Here is a 24,795-nt window from a genome sequence, read left to right as displayed (position 1 = left end):
TAAATGCCAAAGGAATATCTTCCCTGTTTTCTGTCTCTGAGTCTCTCTCTGGATCTTAGTGGCCCTTTCTCCCTCAGGGAGATGCTCTTTCTTGATATTTTCATCTTAGGACACCCAGGGTAAGGGAGGCAGCTTTGAAAGCACATGTTTGTAGAATGTGTACTTAGTTATTTGAAGAAGAGGGGACATGTTCATGAGCAATCAGAGGCCCTAAGTGAGAAGGAAGTGCCTCCACAGCATATCAAAATGGAGTTGGTGGATGGATCCTGAGACACTATGGACCCAAGTTCTTCCACTAGGAGACCCTGCTTGTTCACCAGCAATGGTCCTCCCTGCATGAGGGAACCAGGACTCCTGGAAGCCATGGTGAAGGCCTGACCTGAGCCAGCCACGACTGTCCACAGACTTTCCTCAGATGGCAAGCAAATTGCTACTTAGCCCACCCCTCTGATCCTGTGTTCATCCACTCATGAGTCTTCTTGCTTTCTTTTCCTGGAGAGTGCAGTGGAGGCCTTTCTCTCCACTCCCACAAGTGGATAATAGCCTTCATTTCTAATAATCTCTTGGAACAACACTTGCCTTCACTCCACCCTGTTTACCCTCAAAAAACACACACACACACAGAGTCTTTTGTAGAATCACCTTTCTTAAGTACTGTCTGATCACAGACACAAATGGGAGCAATGAATCGTCCAGCTATGTGCTACCCGTGTGGTCAGGGAACAGATGTCTCCACATGATTTCTACCTTGAGACATTCAGAAATAAGAAATTGCTTCCTCTCATACATCCCCTTTATGTTTTATTTATAGCCCAACTTGCACCATAGTAGCCCTGACCATCCTTCCCATGGAAGCCAGGTGTGATGGGTTTCAGGGTATTTTTTGGTTTTTTTTGAGAAAAAAGATGTGGAAAAAAGATGATAAGGCAAGACACACAGAAATCAAACCCTTTTCCCAAAATCATAAAGGAAACCATAGGTCAAGACTAAAATCCACAGGCTCCTTCTGGACCTCACTTGGTGATTCACTGCTTATTAAACAACAAGATCTGAGTGTTGGAATGAACCCTTAGCTCTGTCACCTACAGAGACAAACCAATCCAGAAGTTTTCAGATCTTCAAAGGAAATTTGGGTTGGTTAAGAAGCAGCTTGGCATCTCTTATCACTCCAAGCACAGATCCCTGGGTTTTCAGCTCTGTTCCAGCTCTAGATTCTGCTCCTTGATCGAACTGTATCATTCCAGGCTCAACCTGGGCATAAGCCACCACAATCCCCTCCTTCTCTCCATTTCGACAGTGGGACGGTAAGTGTCAGGCATGGGCTCCTCGCTTCCTGCTACAGTCTTCACATATACATGAGCTCCTTCTGCTCCCATCAGATTTTTCTCATGTGTGGGTGACCTCCTAGGATTCTTGAGAAAACAAACAGGTTTTTCAAAAATAGAGCAAAGACTTCTGCTTCTGACCCAAATGGGGCAACAGCAACCAGATTACCCTCCCACCTGAAACAACCAAAATCAGAAAAAAAAAAAAATTAAAACAATAGTTTTCAAGATGCTGGACAGCAGGCAAGGAAGGATATAATTCTTGAGAGACAGAGAACGAATGAGAAGAGACCTACAATTGCCAAGTTTAATGCCTTGGCAGATTTTTTCTGGCCACTCAACTCTCTTCTGTTTAACCTTAGCTTGGTGTTCCTTTTTCATTCCTTTTACCTTTAATCTATTAGTGTCTTTATATATTAAAGTAAGTTTTTGCAGGCAGTATACATTTGTATCTTATTTTTATATCCAAACTGATAAATTTTTTTTTTTTATATCTCTACCTCTTAGTTGGGGTAGTTAGACCATTTATATTTAATGAAGTCATGGTTGGGTTTAAATGTACCATCTTCCTATTTGTTTTCTGTTTGTTCTATTCATTACTACTTTTTAAATTTTTTTCTGCTCTCTTCCTAAAGATTTTAGAAGCATCTTATTGAGGTCCATGAAAAAAAATCCGTTGGGATTTATATTGGAATTACATTTATCATATAGATTGATTTGAGGTTGTTTGACATCTTTATGCTCTTGAGTCTTCATATCCAGGAGCTTGGTATGTAACTCCCATTATTTAGGTCTTATTTAATATCTTTTACTGAAGTTTTATTATTCTCTACAAAGGGGTTACAGCTTTTCTTAGACTTATTCTTTAGCATTCTGCATATTTTTATTATCACTACAAAGTGGTATTTTTTAAAATTACCTTTTCTAGGTGATTGTTAATTGATTTTTAGAATGCAAAGTACTTTATCATATCCAGGAAACTTGTTAAAATCTCTCCTTAATTCTAATAATTTATCTGTAGATAATTTGGCTTTTCTATGTAAATAATCTTATCATCTGCAAATAATAACAGTTTTGTTTCTTCTTTCCCAGTTTTATACTTTCTTCTTCTTTTTCTTTGTATTTTAATCTGTACTGAGGTATAATTGACAAATAAGATTATAAGATGCTTAAAGAATATGATGTGATTTTTTAATATACATACACATTGTGAAAGGATTTCCCTTATTGAGTTAAGTTCTACTTCTTAACCTACTGCACTGACTAGGACCTGAAGTACAGTATTGAATGGAATTCTATTCTGTATTGAATTGAGTATCCTTGTTTCCGATCTTAAAGAGAATTCATTTTACCTTTAAGTATGATGTTTGCTGTAACTTTTTTAAAAAGATGTCTTCTTTCCAGTTAAGGAGGTTCCTATCCTATTTTCAACTTGCTAAGAGTTCACATCACAAATGGCTGTTTAATTTTTTTAGACTCTCTTCTCCTATTGAGATGGTCACACAATTTTTCTGTTTTAATTTGTTGGTGAAATGAATAATATTAAATTGATTTTCTAATATTACATCAACCTTGAATTCCTATCCAGCCAATAAAAATACAGTGAGAACCTCCTTTGTGCCCAAGCTTCATTGGGTTGCCTCTTTTCCACATGAGCCCACATTGTACTTCTTCCATACATGGAAGGTTTAAAAACCCTTAGCTTTCATGTATTAATGACATACAGTGATTAAAGAAAAGGTTTATTTGAGAGAGAGACAGAGAGCACAGTGGGGAGGGGGAGATGGAGACAGAGAGAGAGAATCTCAAGGAGACTCCCTGATGAGCCTGGAGCCCAGTGTGGGGCTTGATCTTATGACCAACCCTGAGATCATGAATTGAGCCCAAATCAAGAGTTGGACACTTAACCAACTGAGCCACCCAGGCACCGCATTGATACACAGTGATTTTAACCAAGTGTGCTTACCTCAGCAATCTTGGGATTGTCATAGATTTCTGAAATTTCACATGGCCTCTCACTTTCCTAAGTTGATAAAAAGAATTTAAAAAATGAAGAAGAAATGAAGGGTCACAGCATTTCCCTATGACAATGATTGAAATCAATGGTTCTTAAACCTGCTTGCACATAAGAATCACTAGAACACTTTAAAAATAAAGTAACCAAACGGATAATAACCATCCCCCCCCAAAAAAATCCATAAATGAGAGATACCACTGTAAGTTAACTTCATAAATAATCCAGGATTGACAGTGGAGAGAAGTGTGTAGGAGTAGAGATCAAACAAGATTGGCCACATTTTGATAATTGGGTTCATTATACTATTCCATCTACTATAGTAGACATTAAATCCCTCATGCCACAGCCCTTTTGTCCAGAGATAATAATTTAATTGGTTTTGGTGATTGGTATTTATTTGTAGTTATAGTATTGGTATTGGTAGCCTCCTAGAAGCGTGTTAAAGTGCACCAAAGGTTAAGAAACTATGATTTAAATAAATGACACCACCAACAACCACAATACACCTTACTGTGTTTAAAGTTCACAGCCTGTCAACACATCTTTACAACCATGATCTCAGTCCATCCTCACAACCTCCTAAAATAGGGAGGGTAGTTTTTATGACTTCTGTTTTGGAGTAGAACTAACCAAGGCCCAAAAAATGTGAAGTCACTTGTTCAGAGTCACATAAGTCATAAAGTGGCAGAGCCAGGTGTAGAGGCCAGGTGGTCTGTCTCCCATTAATGCTTACCAGTGTTGAGAACAATCAGGACTGTTCACAGAGGATGGAATTAGAACCCAGAAACTTCTTGGGTATTGTCTGGGTGGCCTTTGAATTCTGAGCCTGGTCTCCAAAGCAAACCAGCATTTGGAGGGATGGGGTGGGATTGGTAGATTCCCTGGGGGCTGATGTGTGTTCTGATGTAGAAAAAGGGCAAAGATAAACAGAGCCTATTCCTACCATAGACCCCTCAGCACCTATTTGTCTCTTACTTTTCCTGAGATTGTCCCCACTCTCTTTACGAAGATTAGGTCCTTCTGTCCTTGATTTCAGAAAACATACCCACAGTACAGGTGTGCATTTGCCATGGCAACACCTGTCCCTCTCCACGGTTACTTTTTGCCACCCCAAATACCATCCTTATTGCTGCAGATTTCCTAAAGTGAAGGTTGGGTGACAGATTGGCTCTGCCCAGAGTATAGTAACATGAGTCTGAGATAGAAACTGAGGGGCAGGAACATCCACCATCATGTCCCACAGGAAACAGATGCGGATCCTGACACCCTCAGCCCAAAGCAAGTTCACTGAAATACTGACTCCTGCCAACACAACCAGACCCAAAGGAGCTCGCTAATCACCTCGGCGGAATCATTGCTGCTTCTTCTTCGGCGGATCAGCATGAATAGTAAGGACACCAGCAGGGCTGTGGCCACCAGGGATGGGATGCCTGCTGCTAATCCAAGAGAGGGCCCACAGTCCTGCCATACAGAGAAGGGCAGAGTCAGGTTCTCCAAGCATAAAGGGAAAGTTAGGTTGATTAAAAATAAAACAAAACAAAAACCTGCATAGCCTCTAAGTGTCGTATACAAAATCAAAAGATTAATAAAATAATGCAGAAAAAGGTGTTTGAAATGTACATGACAAATGACTCATGTGATAGGACTTAATTTACATAGTTTAAATCAGTGGGAAAAGGATGATAATCCAGGAGGAAAAATGGGCAAAGGATATGAACAGGCCATTCCTACAAACAGAAATACATTGTCTCATCAACATAGTGAAAGCTGAGAAACAATTCAAAATGATTAGATACTATTTTAACCTATCAGTTTGGCAAAAAGTAAAAGGTTATATCCCACATCATTTTGATGTAAATGTTTACATTTATTTGCACTACATTCATTAAGCAATTAATTTCAGATTACCTGGAAATATCAAAGATAATCTGCAGAATCCCTATAAATGCTCAACTCTCGTATGTAACATACATACAAAGAAGTACACAAATTATAAATATACAGCTGGACGACTTCACATGTGGAACCCACGCAGCTAACCAGCAACCAGATGAAGACTGGTAGGGACCCCAGAAGCTGTACCTATACTCCCAGTAAAGGCATGTGTGGCCACTATCCTGAATTCTGTCACTGTAGATTAGTTTTGTTTTTTTTTTTCCAGGTTCACCTAGATGGCCATGAAAAATATGTATGGTTTCATGTCTAGCTTTTTCTGCTTAACACTTTGGGAAAACTGCTTGTGATTTCTGCATGCTCGCTCTCATTTTTGAGCTGAGTTGTTTGTAAGAATAATTGTTGAGCCAGATTCTGTGTTTGGTGACAGTTTGCATATTTGAACTTTACTCCTCAAAACAAAGATAGGAAATGGCTAGAGCATTATTATTCCCTTTTTACAAGTGACCAGACTGAAGCTCCATGTGACATACTTACTGCTTCTTTCCCACTTGTAGCAGGTGGGGAGGAAGTCTGTGTGGGAAAAAAAAAATACATCTTAAAAAAATAAAACCATACAGTGCACATTATACAAACAGCTTATATAAGCTGTAATGCCTGAATGCCCTAACTGGAGGATCCAGGGTCCGTGCTCTTTACCGTTGGCTACACTGCCATCCGTGACCCAGTTTTTGTACTTGACAGTTCAGTATGGCGCAGCAGAGACCGACTTGCATATGTATCCTTGTTCCAAACCCCCCTGCGGGTAGGCTCTGATGAGCCCCGTATCCCCCTCTCACCTACTTCACTGGGCACTGGCTTTCTAGTCATTCAGCTGCACCAAAAGGGAAGAGTTATTTATTATTTTTTTCTAAGTTTCATTTATTTATTTGAGAGAGAGAGCGAGAGAGAGCACACAAACTAGCAGGGAGAGGGGCAGAGGGAGAGAGAGAATCCTGAAGCAGGGTCCCTCCTGAGTGTGGAGCCTGACCCAGGGCTCGATCTCAGAACCCTGAGATCATGACAGAAGCTGAAATCAAGAGCAGGCCCCTCCCACTTACTGAGCCACCCAGGTGTCCCCAAAGGAAGGGATATGTAGTAGAATATAACTACCAGATAGGGTGACCAACCATCCAGAGAACTTGCCCAGGATATAGGATGTGCCCTGCCAACACCAGACAGTCCCAAACTGGGATGGATGGTTGTCCTACATAGGTCCAAAGGGGGAGGGGATAGTTCTCGGAGAAATGGGCTATGAGCAGAGAAGGCATTACACACGGTGATGACTAGCATTTACAGGCTTCCCTCTCACTCTCACTCACCTCCACGCCCCCAAGCTTCTCTGAGTTACCTTCACAGGGTAGGCCAAACCAGAATAAGACAGAACCTGGGGTCTCTACAGACCTAAGTTCAAGCAGCCAGGGGCAATGTTCCAGCAGGGACCATATCAAAGGTTTTGACAGGTACGGAGAGGGCTGGGGGTTGGGGAGAGTTGTGTGAGGGCAACAGTGAGAGGGTGAAACAGCTAGCCGGAGCAGGCGGGGGAGATTCTGAAGGCCGGGCCCTACTGGGAGCGGGGAGTGGGTGGGACAGAGATCCAGGGCGGCCAGTAGTGGGCGCCAGAGGCCGGCGGTGAGTCAGGAGGTGGCGCCTTTCCGCGGCTCTCTTGGACTGCGCCCCCCTGTTACGGTAGAAACGATCGCAGGCTCACGCATCCTCTTACCAGGTAGATTCAGTTTATTCTCTTTGAAGAACAATGTAACTTAGAAAAATTTGGCACGGCCAAACGTACCGAAAAACCGGGCCGGGAAAATGCCCGTCTTCAATCATAACAACACTGCGGGTCGGAGAACAGCCCCCCACTGTATTATCTGCACACGACGTGCGCACAGAAGACAGAAGATCAGCTGTGTACCGAAACTATATGCCTTCCTCAACTCACAGTCTCTGTCGGACTTGGAACTAAATGCCATACTCAAGAGCCATCAACCGTTCATCCTGGTTGACCCAACAACGCCCCTTCCAGAACACAGACTAAGGAAATCACCTTAAAATGCAGACAAGGATTTAGCTGTAACTCTTTTTATCACCAAATGATTCTTGACTGTGGCTAATCGATTAAAGAAATAGTTCACTCGAACGAATGTCATGTGACCATTCTCAGTTATGGTTAAAAGGGCTGATGGAAAATATTCATCATAAAGTCTATATAAAATCCCACGCAGAGTAAGAACACGTGGTGCAAGAGACAACAAATGTCAAAATATATGTAAAGTCAGAATATACGTGAACTCAAGCAGGACTAGAAGGAGCGGCACTAATGTTTTCTGCTGCTCGGAATTTAGATGTTGTGATTTTTTTTTTTCTTGTTTTACTTTCAAAATGTTTGCGATTTTTATAGTTGAAGAACTTTGTCTCGACACCTCTCCCCACAACTGCTTGTAAGAGTCTGAAATCTTGCAGTTCATCCCTCAGCTTGCGGTCCAAGTGAGGGAGCTCTGCCCGCCTCTCCTCACCCCTGCAGGCACCTCTGCCCACTTGCCCAGTGACGGGGAGCCTGCAGCACTTACCGTGTTGGCCAGCAGCGTGAAGTTCAGTGAGAAACTCTGGCGGAGAGAAGGGAAACATTAATGCTCCGGGAATGGTCAGTTGGTCAGTCTCCTGACCCCACTACTGACTGTCACCCACCCTGGTGGGTCTCAGGAAAATTCACTGATTCCACAGGATCAGTCAAACCCCCACCTCTGCTCCCAATCTTGGCCCCTCTCCCCTTCTCAGAACCCCAGCCATGGTCCCGTAAAGGGGCCAGCCAGTGATTGCCTGATGGGTCCAGCAAAGACCACATTAGAAACTCAGCAAAGGGCTGAAAGTTTTGTTTTTCCCCCAGAAATCTTTTGAGGGAGGGAACAGTGAGAGCTTAGAAGTAGTTGGTACTTTCTGCTTGGGTAGGAAGTAAAGGCCACGAGGGGCAAGTTCCGACAAGAACACCTGCTCCAAACCCCCTCCCCAGGAGAAAGGGTATGAGCAGGACAAGGCTTCTGTGCCTGCTGGGTCAGAGACAAAGCTTCCAGGCTGGGGCAGAGCTGCTTAGGACAACAGAGGAGAGATTCACGCCCTGTTCCCTCCCCTCACTCAGCACCCAGCCTCAGGTCTCCCCCAGATATGGAGTCAATATCAAAAGATTGCGAGCTCCATGGGACACCAAATTGTTAGCCTCTGCAGAGCCTCCACTGGCTCTTTCTTCTTCCCTGTCCCCATCTTCTGTCACTGGAGTTTGGGCTAGCCCATGCCAGTCTTTCCAGGCTTCTCTTCCCTGACAACAAGATAGACACTCTTCTAGGACAATGTTAGAGCAAGAGGAATATCTGGGCCACCTTAGGTCCGGGGCTTCTTACTCAAGGGACCCAGTTAGTTGCACTAACACCAACCAAGCCCACAGATGCTGCAAGGACACTTGGTAGCTACTGTATGGAACACAGCTGCCCAGAGCCTTATCTCATCAGTGAATACTGGGTACTGATGTCAGCAAACCCAAGACAAAGCTCCCTTTGGGGGGACAGCAGAAGGAGAAGAGCAGCAACAAATGGGCCATTGCGTGTGCTGTTTATCAATATTGGGATGACGAAGATTTTGGCCAATTTCAGAAAGACATTCATATTTTGTAGAAATAACGCTCCAGTGCTCTCGTGGAGAGAAAAACATCACATCAGTTTAGGTGGGGAGAATCCGAGGCAGTGTCCTTTAGAGAGCCTGCTGGGAGGGGTGAGGCAGCCCCGGGCTTGGAGTCACCTGAGGTGGATCCCAGTCCAGACTCAGTCACTTAGGAATTGTGTGACCTTGGAAAAGTGAGTCAGAGTCTCTGGTCTCCATTCCCTCACAGCAAATCTATCTTCCCAGGCTTCAAACAGGGATAATGTCAACCTGCCCTGCCCAGAAGCCCAAAGGGAAAAACATCATTGATTGCTCCTTCTGAACTGTAAAATCCATGGTGGGGGGTGGGGGGTGTCACATGATGTCATGTTCTTCATGGTCTGGCCAGCACGGAGCAAGGCGCAAAGAAGCCACTTGGGAAGTTCTCATGGATGGAATTGTGTGCCTAGATGAGCAACATTCCGAGTACTGGAAGTTGCTACATTTCTTGCTAGTCTATGCGCTATATAATATCTACATAATGGTTCTAAAGGCACCTGAGGATCTCAGTGGCCAAGTGTCCCTCATCATGAGCTTGCCATTCATGAGGGGAAAGAGGGAGAGGCAGGATAATTACTCACTGTTATTGAGGGGATGCTGTGGGTCAGACACCGCATGCATAACCACCCTGTGAAAGGAACCCTATCATCCCTACCTCATGGGTGTGGAGACTGAGAGCAAGATAGGTTGCTGGTAAGTGGTCTGGGTCTGGTTAGATCACAGATCTTCCTAACTCCAACGCCGGAATTCAACTCCTTTTCGTAATCTCTTTAATAAAGGAACTCCAAGAAGCCTCTTCTAACTCAGCAAACTTCATTTGATTGAGTCACGCCCAAATACGTGTCACAAGCCAGGAAGGAAATCAGAAAGTTTCCAATGCAACTTCTGAGTGTCTAACCATTGCTGATCGTGTAACAGAAGGCGGACTGAGCAGATGAGGACAAAGGCGGGGATGACACCTCCTGCTTCACCCGGGAAATGAAGTTAGCCGAAACATCTACTTAGTACGCTTGCTGTTTGTAGGGTTTTAAACACAAAAACTTAATAGTAAAATAAATGATGAGAGCAGCAAATATTAGATGAGAATTGTTTTAATGATTAGTATTTGGCACATAGGAAACTAATTTTTTAAAAAATCCCAAGCCCCCTGAAGTCCTAACACCGACGGTACAGTCATATTTGCATGAGATGTGAGCTTTCAATGCCTGGGAGTCGTTTCTTATAGCGAGAAGGGAAGGTTAGGATGAGAAAAGATGCTAGCCTACTCACCATTTCTGATGGCCTCCCAAGAACCTTCTCCAGCAGCACCCTCAGCAAGCTTCTTTCTTAGTGTTGCTGGCTTGTGCTTCCCATTTGTAGGAGCAACAGCCTGGGAGAGCCAGGGTGGCGGGGCAAAGGGGTGGCCCCATGGGAGCTCTGGCCATTTATGGGCAAGGGAGTAGCCGAGTCATCTGCCCATCCCGCAGGGAGATGGCGTCCTGCTTCAAGGCCACTGTGGATGGCCCCATCACCCATCCCCTTTGTTTTCTTTTTCTCCTCTTACTTTCCAGGCTCCTTCCTCAGCTACACCCCCATCTCAGCAAAGAACCCACGGCTGGCTAGAGAGCTCAGTGGCTTCTGTGGCCAGCAGCCCTTTAGAAACAATGGGATCCCCACGCTGAGGCTGGCCGCTCCCTCCCCCACATGGACTGCTGTCCCTGCAGCCATGGGTAGAGTGCGCCAACAGTATCAACACAGAGGTTGGCCGCGTGACGGGAGTTGGAGCCTGCTCTGTGTCCGGGGCAGGGGCTGTGGCTGCCCCAGCGAACACACTCCCTGGTCTGTGAGCTGCCTGGCGGCATGTCTGGCCTCACCCCCTTTCTGTTCTCACATTTTGAGTGGGGACCCTCGTAGAACTGGAGGAAGCCACTGACAAGGACGGCTTTCTGGTTTTTATGAGGCCATTGTTAGGAGTTTGTTTCTTTAAAACAGTGAAGGAACTGGAGTCCCACGCCAACAAAACAACAGAATTCCAACCGATAAATCTGATCACTTAAATGAATGCATTCATCATGGTTCAACAAATCTTTCTTTCTTTTTTTTTACAGATTTTATTTATTTATTTATTTAACAGACAGAGACAGTGAGAGAGGGGACACAAGCTGTGGGAATGGGAGAGGGAGAAGCAGCCTTCCTGCCCACCAAGCAGGGAGCCCGATGTTGGGCTCGATCCCAGGACCCTGGCATCATGACCGCGGGCACAGCCCGGAAGGAGGCCCATTCCTGAAGCAGCATAAACTAGGGGAGTGCCCTCGGAAGGAGTAAGGCAGCGTGAGTTACATGTGTGGAGTTTAAGAAACGAATCAAACGAAGGAAAAAAGAGACAAATGAAAAAAACAGCCTTAACTCTCGAGATTACCGGAGGGGGGTTTGGGGGAGGGGTGACACTGGTGACGGGGATTCAGAGCACATTTATCCTGAGGAGAACTGAGTCATGTACAGAATCACTGAATTGCTACATTGTACTATAACGGGGCATGTTAACTGCACTGGAAACAGACAGAATGTCTTAACAACAACAACGACAAGGGACAGACTGAGCTGGGGCCTAACCGGTGAGCACAGCAGGGCACAGTGAGACTTCTGTTGTGGAGCGGTGACACAGCTTTCAGGAGTCAAAGTGGGAATGGAGCAGGAGCTAGGTGATGTTGGCGCAGATGACCTGGCTTCCCTGGGAAGCCCAGATGACAAGGGCACCCGGCTGAGCGCTGATGGCGGCCTCCCTGGGACAGGGGGCAGTGGAAACGGAGAGTAGCGAATGGGTTTGTGACTTCCTGTGGAGCTAGAGAGTCAGATTTGACAGCGGAGCAAAATGTGCAGAAGGAAGCTGACTCCCCAGTTTGGGGCTCGGCTCACAGAGGGCACGGGGCCCTGTGTGTTCAGGCAGGTGATACTGGGAAAATGGATATGGGGCGCAGGGATCCAGGCCTGAGGAGACCAGACCAAGCAAGACCCACATGGCCGGTGCTTCACGGGACTTTCAGGTCCCAAGACTCCACAGGAACACCTCCACTGACGTCCTGGTGTCTGGATATCATGGAGACAACAGTTCAGACAGGCCTATGTTTAACCCCTTAGCTGCCATTATGGAAGCTTCGTGGTCTTAGGCAAGTAAAGTAACTTCTTCCAGTCTCAGTCTCAATCTGTAAAGTGGGGCTAATAAAGTTTACAATGACCAGGCTAGTGAAATCAGTACAACTGGAACAGAGTTTGCCTCTAACTTCACTTGGTGGGTGTCGACTCCCACCTGGACCACAGAGCTGCACCGACGGACTCAAGTTCATGGTCCCCGCCCCCTCTGGCTAGGCTGTCTATGGTGGGTAAGGCCAGTGAGGTCCTTTTTGACTCTTTGTCAAAATTGTCAACATCCACTGACCATCATCCCTCCTTCTAATTGTTCCTTTAGGAGAATTGCTAAGACCTCTAGTCAGTGGTGCATTGGCCAAGTGTCCAGGCCAGTTGTGGTTCTTGGGTCACAGGTATTCAATGGACTGTGATTAACTTAAGAAGAAGGGGGCTTTATTGGCTGGGTAGAGCAGAGCTCACAGAAAGAAGAGAGGCCAGGGAAGCAGGCTCTGGGAAGGCAGAGCGAGGTTGCTCCTCAGGCTTCCACAGCAGAGACCCTCCACCGTCTTCTCAGGATTTCCTCCCAGGGAAAATGTGCTCCAACACATATCAGCCCTTTTGCCCCTTGATCAAAACTTTTGCCCCTTGATCAAAACTTCAGTTCCAGGAAGATGATCTGATAGGTCTGGCTTGGGTCATGTGCCCCAGGAGGCCACTCCCTCCCACTGAGACTAGGTGGTTGGTTTGGCCAAAGGAACATGGCACCATCACTCAAAACACGAGGGAACGGGTGAGATGAGTGGTCTCTCCTCCTCTGGCAGTGTTATGCCTGGGAATTATCTTCTCAGAAACTGTAGAAGGCATGTCCTTTTGTGGGTGAGAGATTGTGGCCACCGAAGCTGAGATGCTCTCATCATTTGTATCCTGCCACCATTTACATTTGTATGATCACATAGAATGGCTTGCCAGGCAATAACTGGTTGGTTTAAAAACCTGGAACATTCTGAATAATAAATGGCCTTACTCTTGATTCTTTAAAATCTGTATCTAAAACATCAGTAAGGAAATAGAGATGAAGAAAATGTTAAAACACACAGAAAGATTCTGGTCATGTGTCTATCTATGAATGTCACATGTGAGAGTCATTATTGTGGCCCACCAGATACTTCTATTTCATCTCATTCTTGACTCCCAGTTGAGAGTAGCCGTACGGGCTGCTCTGGCCAAGGACACGGGAGTGGAAGCGACGTGGCCCTCGCTGGCAGTGGTCAAAGACAGTGCATGATCTGTCAGTTTCCTCGGCCAGAGAAATCAGCAAAGCTCCGGGTAGCAGCGGCCCCATCACCCCATCCTGACCAAGGGTAATATGGAAGAGCTTCCAGATGCCAGAAATGCACATGTAGTAAGAACAAGAAGTCAGCCTTTCCCGTGTAATTCCTGATATCTGGGCGTTGCTTTTGATGCAGCCTGAGCTACCTTACCCTGACTAATCCATCAAGCATTCATACCCCTGTCCCATGGGGGCTTATCCTTGAGGTACTGGTGACAGCAAGAAAGAAAGTCCTAAAACCTTGACCCTCCACACACAGCACAAAACAGTTGCAAAAGAGTTCTGCATATAGGTTGTTTTGCATTAAGATCAAGTTGAGTGGGACACCTGGGTGGCTCAGTCGGTTAAGCGTCTCCCTTTGGCTCAGGTCATGATCCCGGGGTTCTGGGATCGAGTCCCACATTGGGCTCTTTGCTCAGCTGGGAGCTTGCTTCTCCCTCTGCCGCCCCACACCCGCCTGCTCGTGCTCGCTCTCGTTCTCGCTCTCTCTCTCCCTGACAAATAAATAAATAAAATCTTAAAAAAAAAAAAAACAAGCTGAGTGTTTTAAAAAAAAAAAAACCATACACAGTTTCTTATCACCATTCCCTGATAGGACCCACAAAATCCTAAACACACCCCCAAGTTCTCCTCAACTGGTCAACCTGAGAAGACTGTCCTTGATTCGATGGAACTTCTGTCCTTGGGTTAAAAATGAGCCTGTATCACAGGAGATAAGTGAGATACAGATTTGCTGTGTTTGACAAGGACTTCTTCCAAGGACTACTTATAAGGGTCCTCCTTGGGGGATAATGAAGTGCCCCAGGATTCCACAAGCTGGTGTCATGACCAGCCCTAGGCCTGAGTGGGGCATAGGAGTGGCTGCCAGAGCCAAGAAAGAGAGAAAGAGCGAGTGCCAAATTATAGGAGGTCTGACCTTTAGTTTTAGATTCCAGCTGTGGTCCTCAGGCACAGAGGCAGGTGGAGATGAGTAGAAAGACGTGCTGAGGGACAAATGGGTGGAGTCTACCACCTCAAGCTCGGTCACCATAGCAACCAGTCCACAACAAGTGTGCTGTCAGATTTCCTACTTGTTTGGATTCAAGAAAGGGCATGACTTTGAAACCATCTTTAGCTTTGCTCATGACTTTCTGGGTCCAATAGAAAGCTCTGTTCTGGACCAGGCACTGGGTACTCACCAGAGAGTAGAAAACCAATGAGAAGATGACCCTTTTTTCTATCCTCAAGTCTGGTGGCATTAGAGGAAGTTATCGCCAAGAGGACCACTCTTGTCTGAACTAGTGATACAAACCCAGGACACATCCATAAATCCACATTCTTTAATGAAAGAATTCTTTCCAGACAGATATGTTAGCTCCTCTCCACTTTCTCTTTGAAACTAACATTTCATGAAATGCAAAATTAAACAAAATAAAAAGTACAACATATTTATAGATAGCACTCTAAACAGTTTTTTCTTTTTTAAAAAGAAACCCTTTAGGCATTTGAGATTATTTTTCAGAAGTCTGGTCTACCAAGGAAACTTGAAAAACAAGGAAGCCGAAGCCAAGGGAACATTTGTTCAAAAACTGAACAACAATACGGCAAGTTATTTGAGACTCTTCGATTGGACCAGATCAGTGGCAAATCCCAGAGAGAATTCTCTGGTTACTAGGGTTTTACAAACAATTTATACAGGCTGAGGGTTTCATGAGTAAGACAAAACTTAAGGAAAATGGTTTTAGAGTGAATCAATACTCAGCTCCTCATGTCCGTTTGGAGAAACCCCACAAGCTAACGTTAGTTCCAGACCCTCACCCTGCCCTGGGATTCAGGCTCTAGCTTCTGCCAGACCAGATCACACCAGAACTGGACCAGGCCGATGACCCGGACTCCAAGTATCTCATCAGATCACCAAGGTAATTCTGTGAACATGACATCCCCAAGGCCTAGCACCCAATTACAGGACAAAGCGGGTTGGTATAATGTCTCCTGAGAGGACCTTCAGCAGGGGGCCTGGGTTTTCCTGCCGAGGGGACCTTCTGTTCCCAAGCCAGGGCATCAGTCCCCGAGTGAGCTTCCCGGGGAGCGGGCTGGCCGGCCCCAGCTGAATCAGGGCTTGTCTTGTCTGATGTCACTCGCAGAAGGCCTCACTAAAGGTTTTCATAAGTGTCCCATTGTTTCAAGCTGGCCAAGTTCGGTGTTTTTGAAAATATCCCTACTACAGAGATAAAAATAAGTACCATTGTTTCACGAGGGTGGCCAACCTTGAGGCAGAGCCAACTCTGTTTCTGACTCTCTCCCACTTTTCCATAGAATTTGTTGATTTTATTCAGATGTCTAAAATGTTGGAATGACAGGATTCTTCTGTCACTGGAGCAAGACCTCTCGTAGCCACCTTATGTATTCTGGTTTCAGCTTCAATGTGGGCAGATATGATAAGACAAAGTAAAACCCCAGAAAATACAATACTCTGAGAGCTGGGATCCACCTTAGAGAGCAGGTTGGACCACAAGACAAGGGGCTCCCGCAGCTGAGCCCGAGTGCCCCCGGGGAGGTGTCTGGATGTGAGAACAAGGACTGAATCTCCATCCAGGGCCCAGAGAGGGACTGGGGAACGAAATGCATAAAACGCAGGGCTGCTCCAGGAGGGCCCACACGGTGAAGCTACGGTCAGCGGGTCGGCACTGGTCACACTGCATCGATTAAGGCTCTGACAGCTGGTCCTTTACATACATACATATATACACACATATATTATTATTAATAATAATACTTTGAATTTTTCTCTGTTTTAAGGAAAAAAATATTTCCATGCATTTCTTCTACCTTTCTTTGTATTATCCTTTGTTTGTTTTACTCCCAGCCATCATTTTAATTAGACAGAGTCCTCTGAGGGCACATTCTGATCTTCAAAAAATATAACTTTTAAGCTTTCACAAATACTTTGTTTACAATGACGTTGTATCATCCCAGAGGAATTCTGGTGCTCGAGAGCTATCTCGGGTCTCACACGGGAAACACTCTCATGTGCCATCCTGTGCTCAATACCAACCCCACAGGACTTAGAGTTATGTAAACATTATTTAAAAATTATTCCAACATAAATACTCTTTTAAAGCTAACATACCACAGCTTTTAGCTCATAATGCCCATAGATGCCTTAATGAAATGCCATTCAAAACTACCTCACTGTTTAAAAGTACACGTGGAGGTTCTAAAATTATGTAAACAACATCCTCTACACTTCCTCTAGAACAAGTGCCAAGTGTGGTGAATTCTGATTGCAAGCTGGGGGTCGAGTACCAGTTGGCCTGAGCAAAGTTACCAACGCACTCCGCAGCCTGACTGGTGACAGGAAGTTAGTCGCAGGTTGACTGTTCCCACAGATGATGCATGAGTCCTACATGACTTACAATTCTGTTTTCAACAGTGTTCGCCCCACGGGGACCTGAACTCGTCCCTCATGGGCTGTCTTTGCACATCTTGCAAACACAGTTTGAATCAGTTGTCTAGAAGTCAAGGTCAACCACAGCAAGTGTCTCCAACGCTGGAGGAGGAAATGGTCTTCCAAGTCTATGGAATCCCAAGCATAGGTGGCGGTCTTCTGAAGTCAGCCAGGAGGGGTATCAGGAGAAGCCAGGATGTTTTCTTCTCAGCACAATGGGAAGTCTCACCAGCAGATATGTTGTTAGAGTTCACAGTGGCTGCTTTAGACTCCCAAGGAGGAAGCCCGAAGTGGCAAGGAGAGCCAATGACCCAGAGGGAAGGCTTGAGGTCTACCAGTATGGTGAAAGTGACGATCCCACTCCAGCTCCCTCTGCACACTGCCTCCCACAAGTTCTTTTCCAGGCCTGAGATCCGTATTCTCAGGTTTCCTGGTTGACATGTCCCTGGCAGACAGAAAGCGAAAGTCTCCAGCCAAAGCTGTGAGTCACAAATCAGCCATGGCCCAGCATTTATCCTCACTGCTCAGTGTGGACAGAAGACAGCCTGAGTCTCTAGGACACAGTCACATTGCCTGGTACCTGGCAAAGCATGTCCAGAAATAGAGGCGTGACCAACCCAAGGGTGGGCATCTTGCCCCGCAGGAGAAAGGGACAGGAGAATGAGTATGACCAGGCATAGCTTGAGTGGCAGGTGATTTCAAAACCTTAATCTTCTCTCAAAGTCCATGATTGATAACATTATGACCCCAAAGAAACATCTTCCCTCCTCCTTCTTGGCTGAACCTTACCAGATACATACCTCCAAGACTAGATTTTGAGTTCTTGTTTGAGAAGAAAAAAAAAAAAAAAAACACAACTCTACATTGGTTTAGGGCAGATTCACAAGGTGCTATTGTCATAAAACACATTCTCAGTTCCCGTCTTTCATGAACATTGACGTCATTTCTTCATGTGCAGGGCATCCTGGAACTTGGTGCTGGTGTATCGGGCATGAAAGCCTTTCTTGTTGATGGTGTCATCCGTGTGGAACTGAATCATCAGAGAATCTCCTGCAGAGTAGATCTCTTCCAGTGGCTGAGGAGAGGGCAGAAGAAAACCAGGGGGACATCAGGTCAGTTGGCTGTAGCTGGAGTTTTAAATACGGAGGATGAGACAGAGGTTACATGAGAACACAGGCAGGTCTGGGCTGCCACAGGGAGTCCCAGGTACCAGAGACTCTGAAAGGCACGGACACAAGCTCCTTTTCAAAGGAAAACATTGCCTTTTCTGCTCCAGAGAAGAGCTCCCCAGGCCCTCTGATTTCAAAGACAGTCCTAGACCCACAGCTTATATGGACTCTATGGGTTATGAAGGGCACAGATGGGCTGGGGACTATTCCGACTGCTTTCAGATCTTACCTCATGTAAACCTGACCAGGGGGGTGTTATCTCCATTTTACACTTATGAAAACTGAAACTCGAGATCACACAGCTAATCAGGACCCCAGCTCAGGTCTTTCTGACCGTGAGGTCACTCCTGGGATAGATCTCCCAGCAGACCAAACACCAAAGCCCATGCTTGCGGCCCAGACCCTGTCCAGGAGTGAAACACGGCATGGAGCCTCTGTATTTGTCACAGAGGTGTCGCCAAGGGCTCAACGAAGGGGAGCCAGGCTCTGAGGCTGCTGTCTTCCAGGGCACAGTGGGACCTAAAATGGGCTTCCCACACAACTCACTGGTTGGGACTCTCCAAAGTTTTCCTCTGCACGTAGGCCCCACAGTCTTTGAAAGACTTTATCAAAGGCATGGCGTTGGTCAGGTCACACTTTATCATCCTTTCTTTTCAGGAAGGTGAGGGAAGATGATGGGAAATTATTCAGAGACCGATATAAACGCCATTTTGAGGTTTGGATCAGCACGAGAGGCACTCTTGACTCCAAAATGAGCTGATGTAAATTCAGCTGACAGCAGAGAAGCTTGTGCAAACAGTCCCGGAGGCCAAGACAAGGAGAGGACAGGGGCACAGTGGGAGCGGCGCCCCCTGTGGCTCAGGCAGAGCCTGACCAGGACCCCATACCGGCCGGTTCACACACTTGCCCCAGGTGCCAGCTTCTAGGTGAGGTGCAGGGAAACAGTGACCAACCCAGGACTGCCCTGTCTGGGGTAGGGGGCTGAGAAGAGAGGTGACAATGAGAAAAATGATGAGGACCCGGAGCCCAAGTGTGTGTTTCCAGTAAGACTCATCATTCCCTCAGGCATTTGGATTGCCTGGGGTGAGACTTGTGAAGACGTGAGATATACAAAAGCATGACTTAAAACAAGTTTAAAAGCCTCAAAGCCCAATCAAAATGGAGGTGGGGGAGGATAGGGAGCCCTTTGCAAACATGGGAGGAAAAGCCTCAAGGAAGGCACTCTGACAGGGCCTGCATCAGTCAGGGACCCTCCTGATGGGCTCCCAGGTTACTCCCCGCCTCCTCTCTGGCCCCCTCCCCCCTTCCCCCATTCCGCCCCAGGGGCGGGGCCCCCCCCCCCCCCCCCCCCCGCCCCGGTCTGGCACCCGGGGTGTCTCAGGCACCCTGTGCACTCACCCCAGAGCCGCAGAAGCGGCCGAGCCTGGGCGCGGTGCTGTCGTAGCCGTCGTAGGCCTCCATGTAGTCGTACCCACAGTCATCCTCCTCCTCCACCTCAAAGGTCCGGAAGATCAGCTCGACGCCGTAACCGTCCTCTGCCACGATCACCCAGTCGCAGCGGGCATGGCTCGGGTAGTTGTTGTCCCCAAACTGGGCGTGGGAATACAGCTCTTTGGTCTGCACTTCAGCCTTCAGCCTGCCCCCGCACTCTGGAGCAGAGAGACAGCCGCCCCGTCCCCTTGGCACAGAGACCCGTGGGCCACCCCCACACGCTTCCCAGCCCGGGCCTTCTCTCTTCAACCCTGATGCTAGCCCGCTTTCTCTAGGGGACCTTGCGTGTGCCCTGTAGGAAAGTCTGGCAGGTTTCCTCATCCCATTTTACAGAGGCGTAAACAGAGGCCGATAGGTCTGAGTTTTAGGGCTTGCTGGGTGGGGTGGGGTGGGGGTGGGGTCCAAATTGGCCCTTCGCAGCCAAGGTCCTATGTTGCTGGATTGGGTCACATAAGGCCTCTGGGGAATTCCTGAGCAAGCTACTGAAAAAAACTGGCTGGTTGGATCTCCACCACCTAATTACCTGGAAGTTCTAGAAGCACCAGGGAGATCTTGAGCCCCAGCTGCTTACTGTAATTTGTAACTGATGCCAACAGAGGGCACCCAAAGCACATCAGAACCACCCGTCACTCTCAAACCCAGAAACCTCAGAGACTGACTTTCTCCAGCATCTGACAGTGGTGAGAACAGACTGACTTTGAGGGTCCTGGGGGTGTCACGAGTGAGGTGAGCCTCACACTTTGGGCTTGTATTCTGCAATGCTGGCTTCTGAGTTTGTGACTAAGACTATAACTCTGGTTGGCCTGGGTCCCACACTATCTTGTCTAGGCCACTAGAGACCACATAAAAGAAACGGATAAAGGAGAGTGAGCTCCAATTAGAAAGTGGCAGAAATTCTGAAGGCATGTTCCTCCACTGCCTGTCCTCAATGTGCTCCACGCTCCAAGGGGCCGAGCGCCCCATGGTGTGGCTTCTGTGTGGTCCAGTCCTGCCTGACTGCCGACTCTCAACCCCACATGCTCTTGCTAAGAATTTCCTCCAGGTCTGAGTTGTCTTTGGGAAATTTCGAGTCCCCGAGATGTGACATGTTAAGTGGAAGGAAAATAATGGGTAGTAGAAACATTTTCCATTTTCCAGAACTGGCCCTTAGGAGATGACAGGGGCTGCTCTCTGCCCCTCAGCTCCCAGACTTTGGGATTTCATGGACCAGCAAACTTACAAATATGTTTTGGAAAGAGGATGGGAGGGAGGGAGGGCGAGAGGAAAGAAGTGTGGCCCCAACAAAGGGTTGCCCACTTTAAATATTGATTAAGGACTTTCAAAGAAAACAACTCTTCCCCCTACAGTTTCACTGTTACAGGGACATGTAACACCCCCTAGCGTCAGCAGGAAGGGCGTTTGTCTCCCTGCCTCGGTGGCCATCTAGGCCCAGCCCCGTGGGCCTAAGCGGGCTGTACCTGTGCTGTGAGTCGCCTGGAAGCCTTTCCTCTGCACAGACGCATCTGAATAGAACCTGAGAAACAGGCTGCTGCCTGAAGCCACCACGGGGTCCGGTTTCTTGCTGCCGCAGAAGCGGCCAAGGAGGGGGGCCTGGCTGTCAGGCCCGTCGTACAGCTCCAGGTGGTCGTAAGCACATTCTTGGTGCTGCTCCATCTCAAACTCGTTAAATGTCTGGGGATGGAAGAGCAGAAGGGAAGCAGGGGCCTGGCGCTCAGCCAGGGCGAGGGCCACCTCTCCGGGGGCTGGGAGAGGACGGGGTGCATGGGACACTCTCTTCTGGTTCCCAAAAAACCCTACGAGGTAATCACAGGAGCTACTGCTGCGTGAGCACTTCACAGCTGAGATGGCCGGGCTCCTCTGTCCCATCACAAGGATCCTTCTCACTTAATGGGGACAGCAGCAAAGATCAGGTACTCCCTCTGGGTCAGGAGCTGTTAAAAGTGCTTTACAAATATAACCATATCATCCTCACATCCCTGTGCTGTGTCTACCTCTACCACCCCCACTTTACAGATGAGGAAACTGAGGTCAGAGCAGTCAGGTGACTTGCCCAAGGTCACCCACTGGTAGGGCTGGAGGTCCGGCTGCAGAGTCCCCGCCCTCCACCTTTGTGCTGTGCTGTGCAATCCTTCAGTACAAATGATGGGACAAGGCTGTATGAAATGCACACTGTTCCTCATCTATATCCTCATAGTGGCTGGCATTTGAGGAGAGTTTTTTCCTGTGCCAAATATTCATGAGCATTTTCTCACTTAATTCTGGGACTAAGAGGGAGAGTTAGTATTAGACCCAACGTGCAGAAGGGGAAAACTGAGCCTTAGAGAAATATCTTGCCCAAGAGTATTCCTCCAAGCTAGAGGAGGCTGGAACTGGACTTAGTCCCCAGCCTGCCTGATTCCAGCCCACACTTCTAACCTTCACCAGGCTATACTGCCCACCTCCTCCCTGTCCCCCAAAGCTGGCCAGGGGAGTCCCTCCATTCCAGGCCATACACCAAGCTTCACAACTCCAAATGCAGAGCTTCTTAGGGACCGGGCAGCTGAATGACTGATGGCCTGCCCACAGCTGCCAGGAAGATGGGACAAGTGAGAGGCGACAGGGTTAGATGAAGGCTTGAACCGAAGGACAGAGCAGGAAGAGAAGACATTAGTGGGGGGTGAGGGGAGTCTGAAATCATAAGAGAGTTGCTGGAGAGACAGGACAGGGATGTTGGTAGAGAGGGATCATTAGCAGTGTGGGCTTTCACAGGAATGACAAACAGTAGAAACAGACAAAGCTCTTCACACCTTATAGAAGGGGAGCTGGGATTGGGGGTGGTATAGACACAGTGGGCAGAAGCAGGAGGGGAGACCAGCAGCATCAGGGTGGGTGATGCAATGGGAGGGACACCCATGGGACACCCTGTTGCTGCCCCCCTTACAGTGAAACACCAGCTTTTTGGGAAGTATTCAATTCACATATTCTGGTAGCAAAAGAACATGATCAAGATATCCACCATGCACTTCCCAAGGAAGTTTTTTTTTAAAAACTAGCACATATACGTATGAACGTCATATAAATTTGGCCTAACTCTGGCCCCAGTGATCAATTGTCTTAGTTCCTTAGCACTGTATAGAAGGGGAAGACGTTGGGCAGCTACAAAAACCTTGTGGCGCTGGGACAGAAGCGCTGTTTCCCACTGCACAGGCTGCGCGTTCCCACCTCCAGGGGGCGCCATTCCCCCGCCGAAGCCGGAGATGTATGTTACCATTGCGAACCTTCTCCAGCAGAGGGCAGCGTTGGGGGCGCACTACACCAGCGCACTCTGGGGGGGTTCCCCAACCCCCCAGATTCAAGGCGGTTCTCACACTCAGGAAAGCCACCGACAGCACTTCCCACATGGGCAGCTGTGCATATGAGGTGCCTGCTGTGAGCACCCTGTGGTCACGGGCTCCGCCTTCGCCACCGCTCGCTGCCCAGGGCCTGGCACAGACAGACCCCAGCACCAGCACTCTATTGTGGGCGCCCATTGACCCACCTGTCCTCAGCACCGCCCTCACCCGCCAGTAAACACCCTGGCAAGTCCCCTGGCCATCGTCTGCTTATTATCACGTTCTCCTTTGTTCCCTTCCATTCTCCCTGCATTTTTGGCCCATACTTCAGAGGAACATCCATATGCTTTCTGGAGAGCTTACAAATCGCCAGAGTCAGAAGAACCAGTTAGAAACCGTCTGTCTAGGGTTTACCTCCTCTGGCTGGCGAGAGGGTTTGCTTTATACTCCAGGATCCGGGAGCCTCTGGGGGCTGAGAAAGGAGACTTGGACCAGAGACTCAGTTCTCCTCTGAAATAACCGAGCACAGTGTGCGCACCGACAATCGTATGCACGAGAGACTTTAATTTTTTAATTCAAGAGAGAATATGCATGAGTAACCTAACCTCCCATTGTTGATTTTTTTAAAATGTAAGTTATAGAGGAAGATGAATGATAAGAGTCCATTCAAGAAGTCTGGGCAAGAAAAAGGATATATATTTTTCCCATGCTTGTACGTATATTATTGTATTTTCATAGGAAATGTCTGGTAGAATTTACCAAAAAAAGTTTAGAGAGTTCATTTCTGAAGTGGGCATGGGGGGTCTAGAAGCTTTTGAGTTCCACTTTCCAACGTTCCGTACTGTTTACTTTTTCTTAACCTTGAGAATGTATTGTTCCGTCAAAAATTACAGCTGGAAACAACTGAATGTCAGCTCTTTCAATCTGTGCAGGGAACGCCCCCTCCAACCGGTACCACTTCGAATAGGTGCTATTTAGAGAGATTTCCTTGCCCCCCCTCCCCCCTGAACGCTGTGCAGCGGCCCCACAAGGAAGGCTTCATCAGCAACACCATTTTCCAGATAATGAAACCAAGTCCTGGAAGGGTTGAATTTCAACTTTCTCAAGTTTCAGAGCCCGGAAGAGGCAGAGCAGAGATGCAACCCCCCCCCCCCGCCACCCCGTGGGTCTGAAACCAAAGTCCGTGTTGCCCGTCAACTATGAAAATGACTCACAAGTTTCACCCGGTGGCCCGCAGTGGAAGAGATGTTCCAGGTACACTCCCTCCGGCTGGGGTACTTGTCGGGCCAGTTGGGGCTTGCCAGGGTCCCCTCCACACTGCTGATTCTGTGGGCACAGCCGGCTGGAGGGGGGTGCGGACACACATGCAGAGAGAAGCAGGTCACTGGTGGGCAGCCCCAGAGGCCCTCCGGGGGGAGCCTCCATCTCTCATTCGTAATGGGGTCATTATCAAATGTGGGGGCAGGGGTCAGCCTGAGTCAAGTGTCCTCTGGCTAGAGAGTTTATTTGGATTTGCTGCCTTCCTGGAGGCGCTCCAGTGGCCCGTTTTCCATACTATTCCTATTCACGTCATGGTTATCCTTGGAAAGAGGGTAGCTAGTGGTTGAGACCACAGGCACTGGGGTCAAATGGACTTAGGTGCATCGCCTGCAAGCCGTGGGACTTGGGCACTTACCTAAGTCTCGGTGTCCTTATTCGTAAAAGGGGTACCCACGTCGTAGGGGGATATGTGGACTACATGAGACAATGCATGTAAAAGGCTTAGCAAGTGCCAACAGAGGCCTTCATCACCATGCCTCCCACATATATTTGTTGTAGATTTTTGAAGCAGCTTCGTTTGAAGGCCACAGATGTTGCCTTGGCTATGGTGCTGTTAGCAAAGAGGGTTCCCATGACTTGCTCAGTGTGCAGTGTCTTGGTCAACCGCTAGAAGGTAGGCTGGGCACGACGCTAAGCATTTTGAATGCATTCCCTTATCCGCTCCTTAACACTTTGCAA

General features: G+C 47.6%; 2 protein-coding genes across 2 annotated transcripts in view; both read right to left on the bottom strand.

Moving 5' to 3' along the window:
* Positions 1–784: 784 nt before the first annotated feature.
* OPALIN (oligodendrocytic myelin paranodal and inner loop protein) lies at positions 785–10,590 on the bottom strand. Its single transcript, XM_032883401.1, has 6 exons — positions 10,234–10,590; positions 7,845–7,880; positions 5,773–5,808; positions 4,684–4,803; positions 3,292–3,348; positions 785–1,412 (listed from the first exon to the last, which is right to left on the bottom strand). The coding sequence occupies exons 1-6, from the start codon at positions 10,234–10,236 to the stop codon at positions 1,236–1,238; spliced, it is 429 nt and encodes a 142-aa protein (XP_032739292.1). The 5' UTR covers positions 10,237–10,590; the 3' UTR covers positions 785–1,235.
* Positions 10,591–17,215: 6,625 nt separating this feature from the next.
* TLL2 (tolloid like 2) overlaps positions 17,216–24,795 on the bottom strand; it is a 116,531-nt gene continuing 108,951 nt past the window's right edge. The window contains exons 18-21 of the mRNA XM_032883365.1: positions 24,012–24,139; positions 20,944–21,157; positions 19,394–19,644; positions 17,216–17,901 (exon numbers count right to left, since the gene is read on the bottom strand). Coding sequence (XP_032739256.1) covers positions 17,767–17,901; positions 19,394–19,644; positions 20,944–21,157; positions 24,012–24,139 — 728 coding nt within the window. The 3' untranslated portion in view covers positions 17,216–17,766. The remainder of the gene's footprint in view (positions 17,902–19,393; positions 19,645–20,943; positions 21,158–24,011; positions 24,140–24,795) is intronic.

This window comes from Lontra canadensis, unplaced genomic scaffold (genome assembly GCF_010015895.1).
Source record: "Lontra canadensis isolate GAN:19392208 unplaced genomic scaffold, GSC_riverotter_1.0 scaffold3, whole genome shotgun sequence".
In the NCBI taxonomy this organism is placed as follows: domain Eukaryota; kingdom Metazoa; phylum Chordata; class Mammalia; order Carnivora; family Mustelidae; genus Lontra; species Lontra canadensis.
The sequence above is the reverse complement of the archived record's forward strand: the minus strand, read 5'-3'. Positions and strand labels throughout refer to the sequence as shown.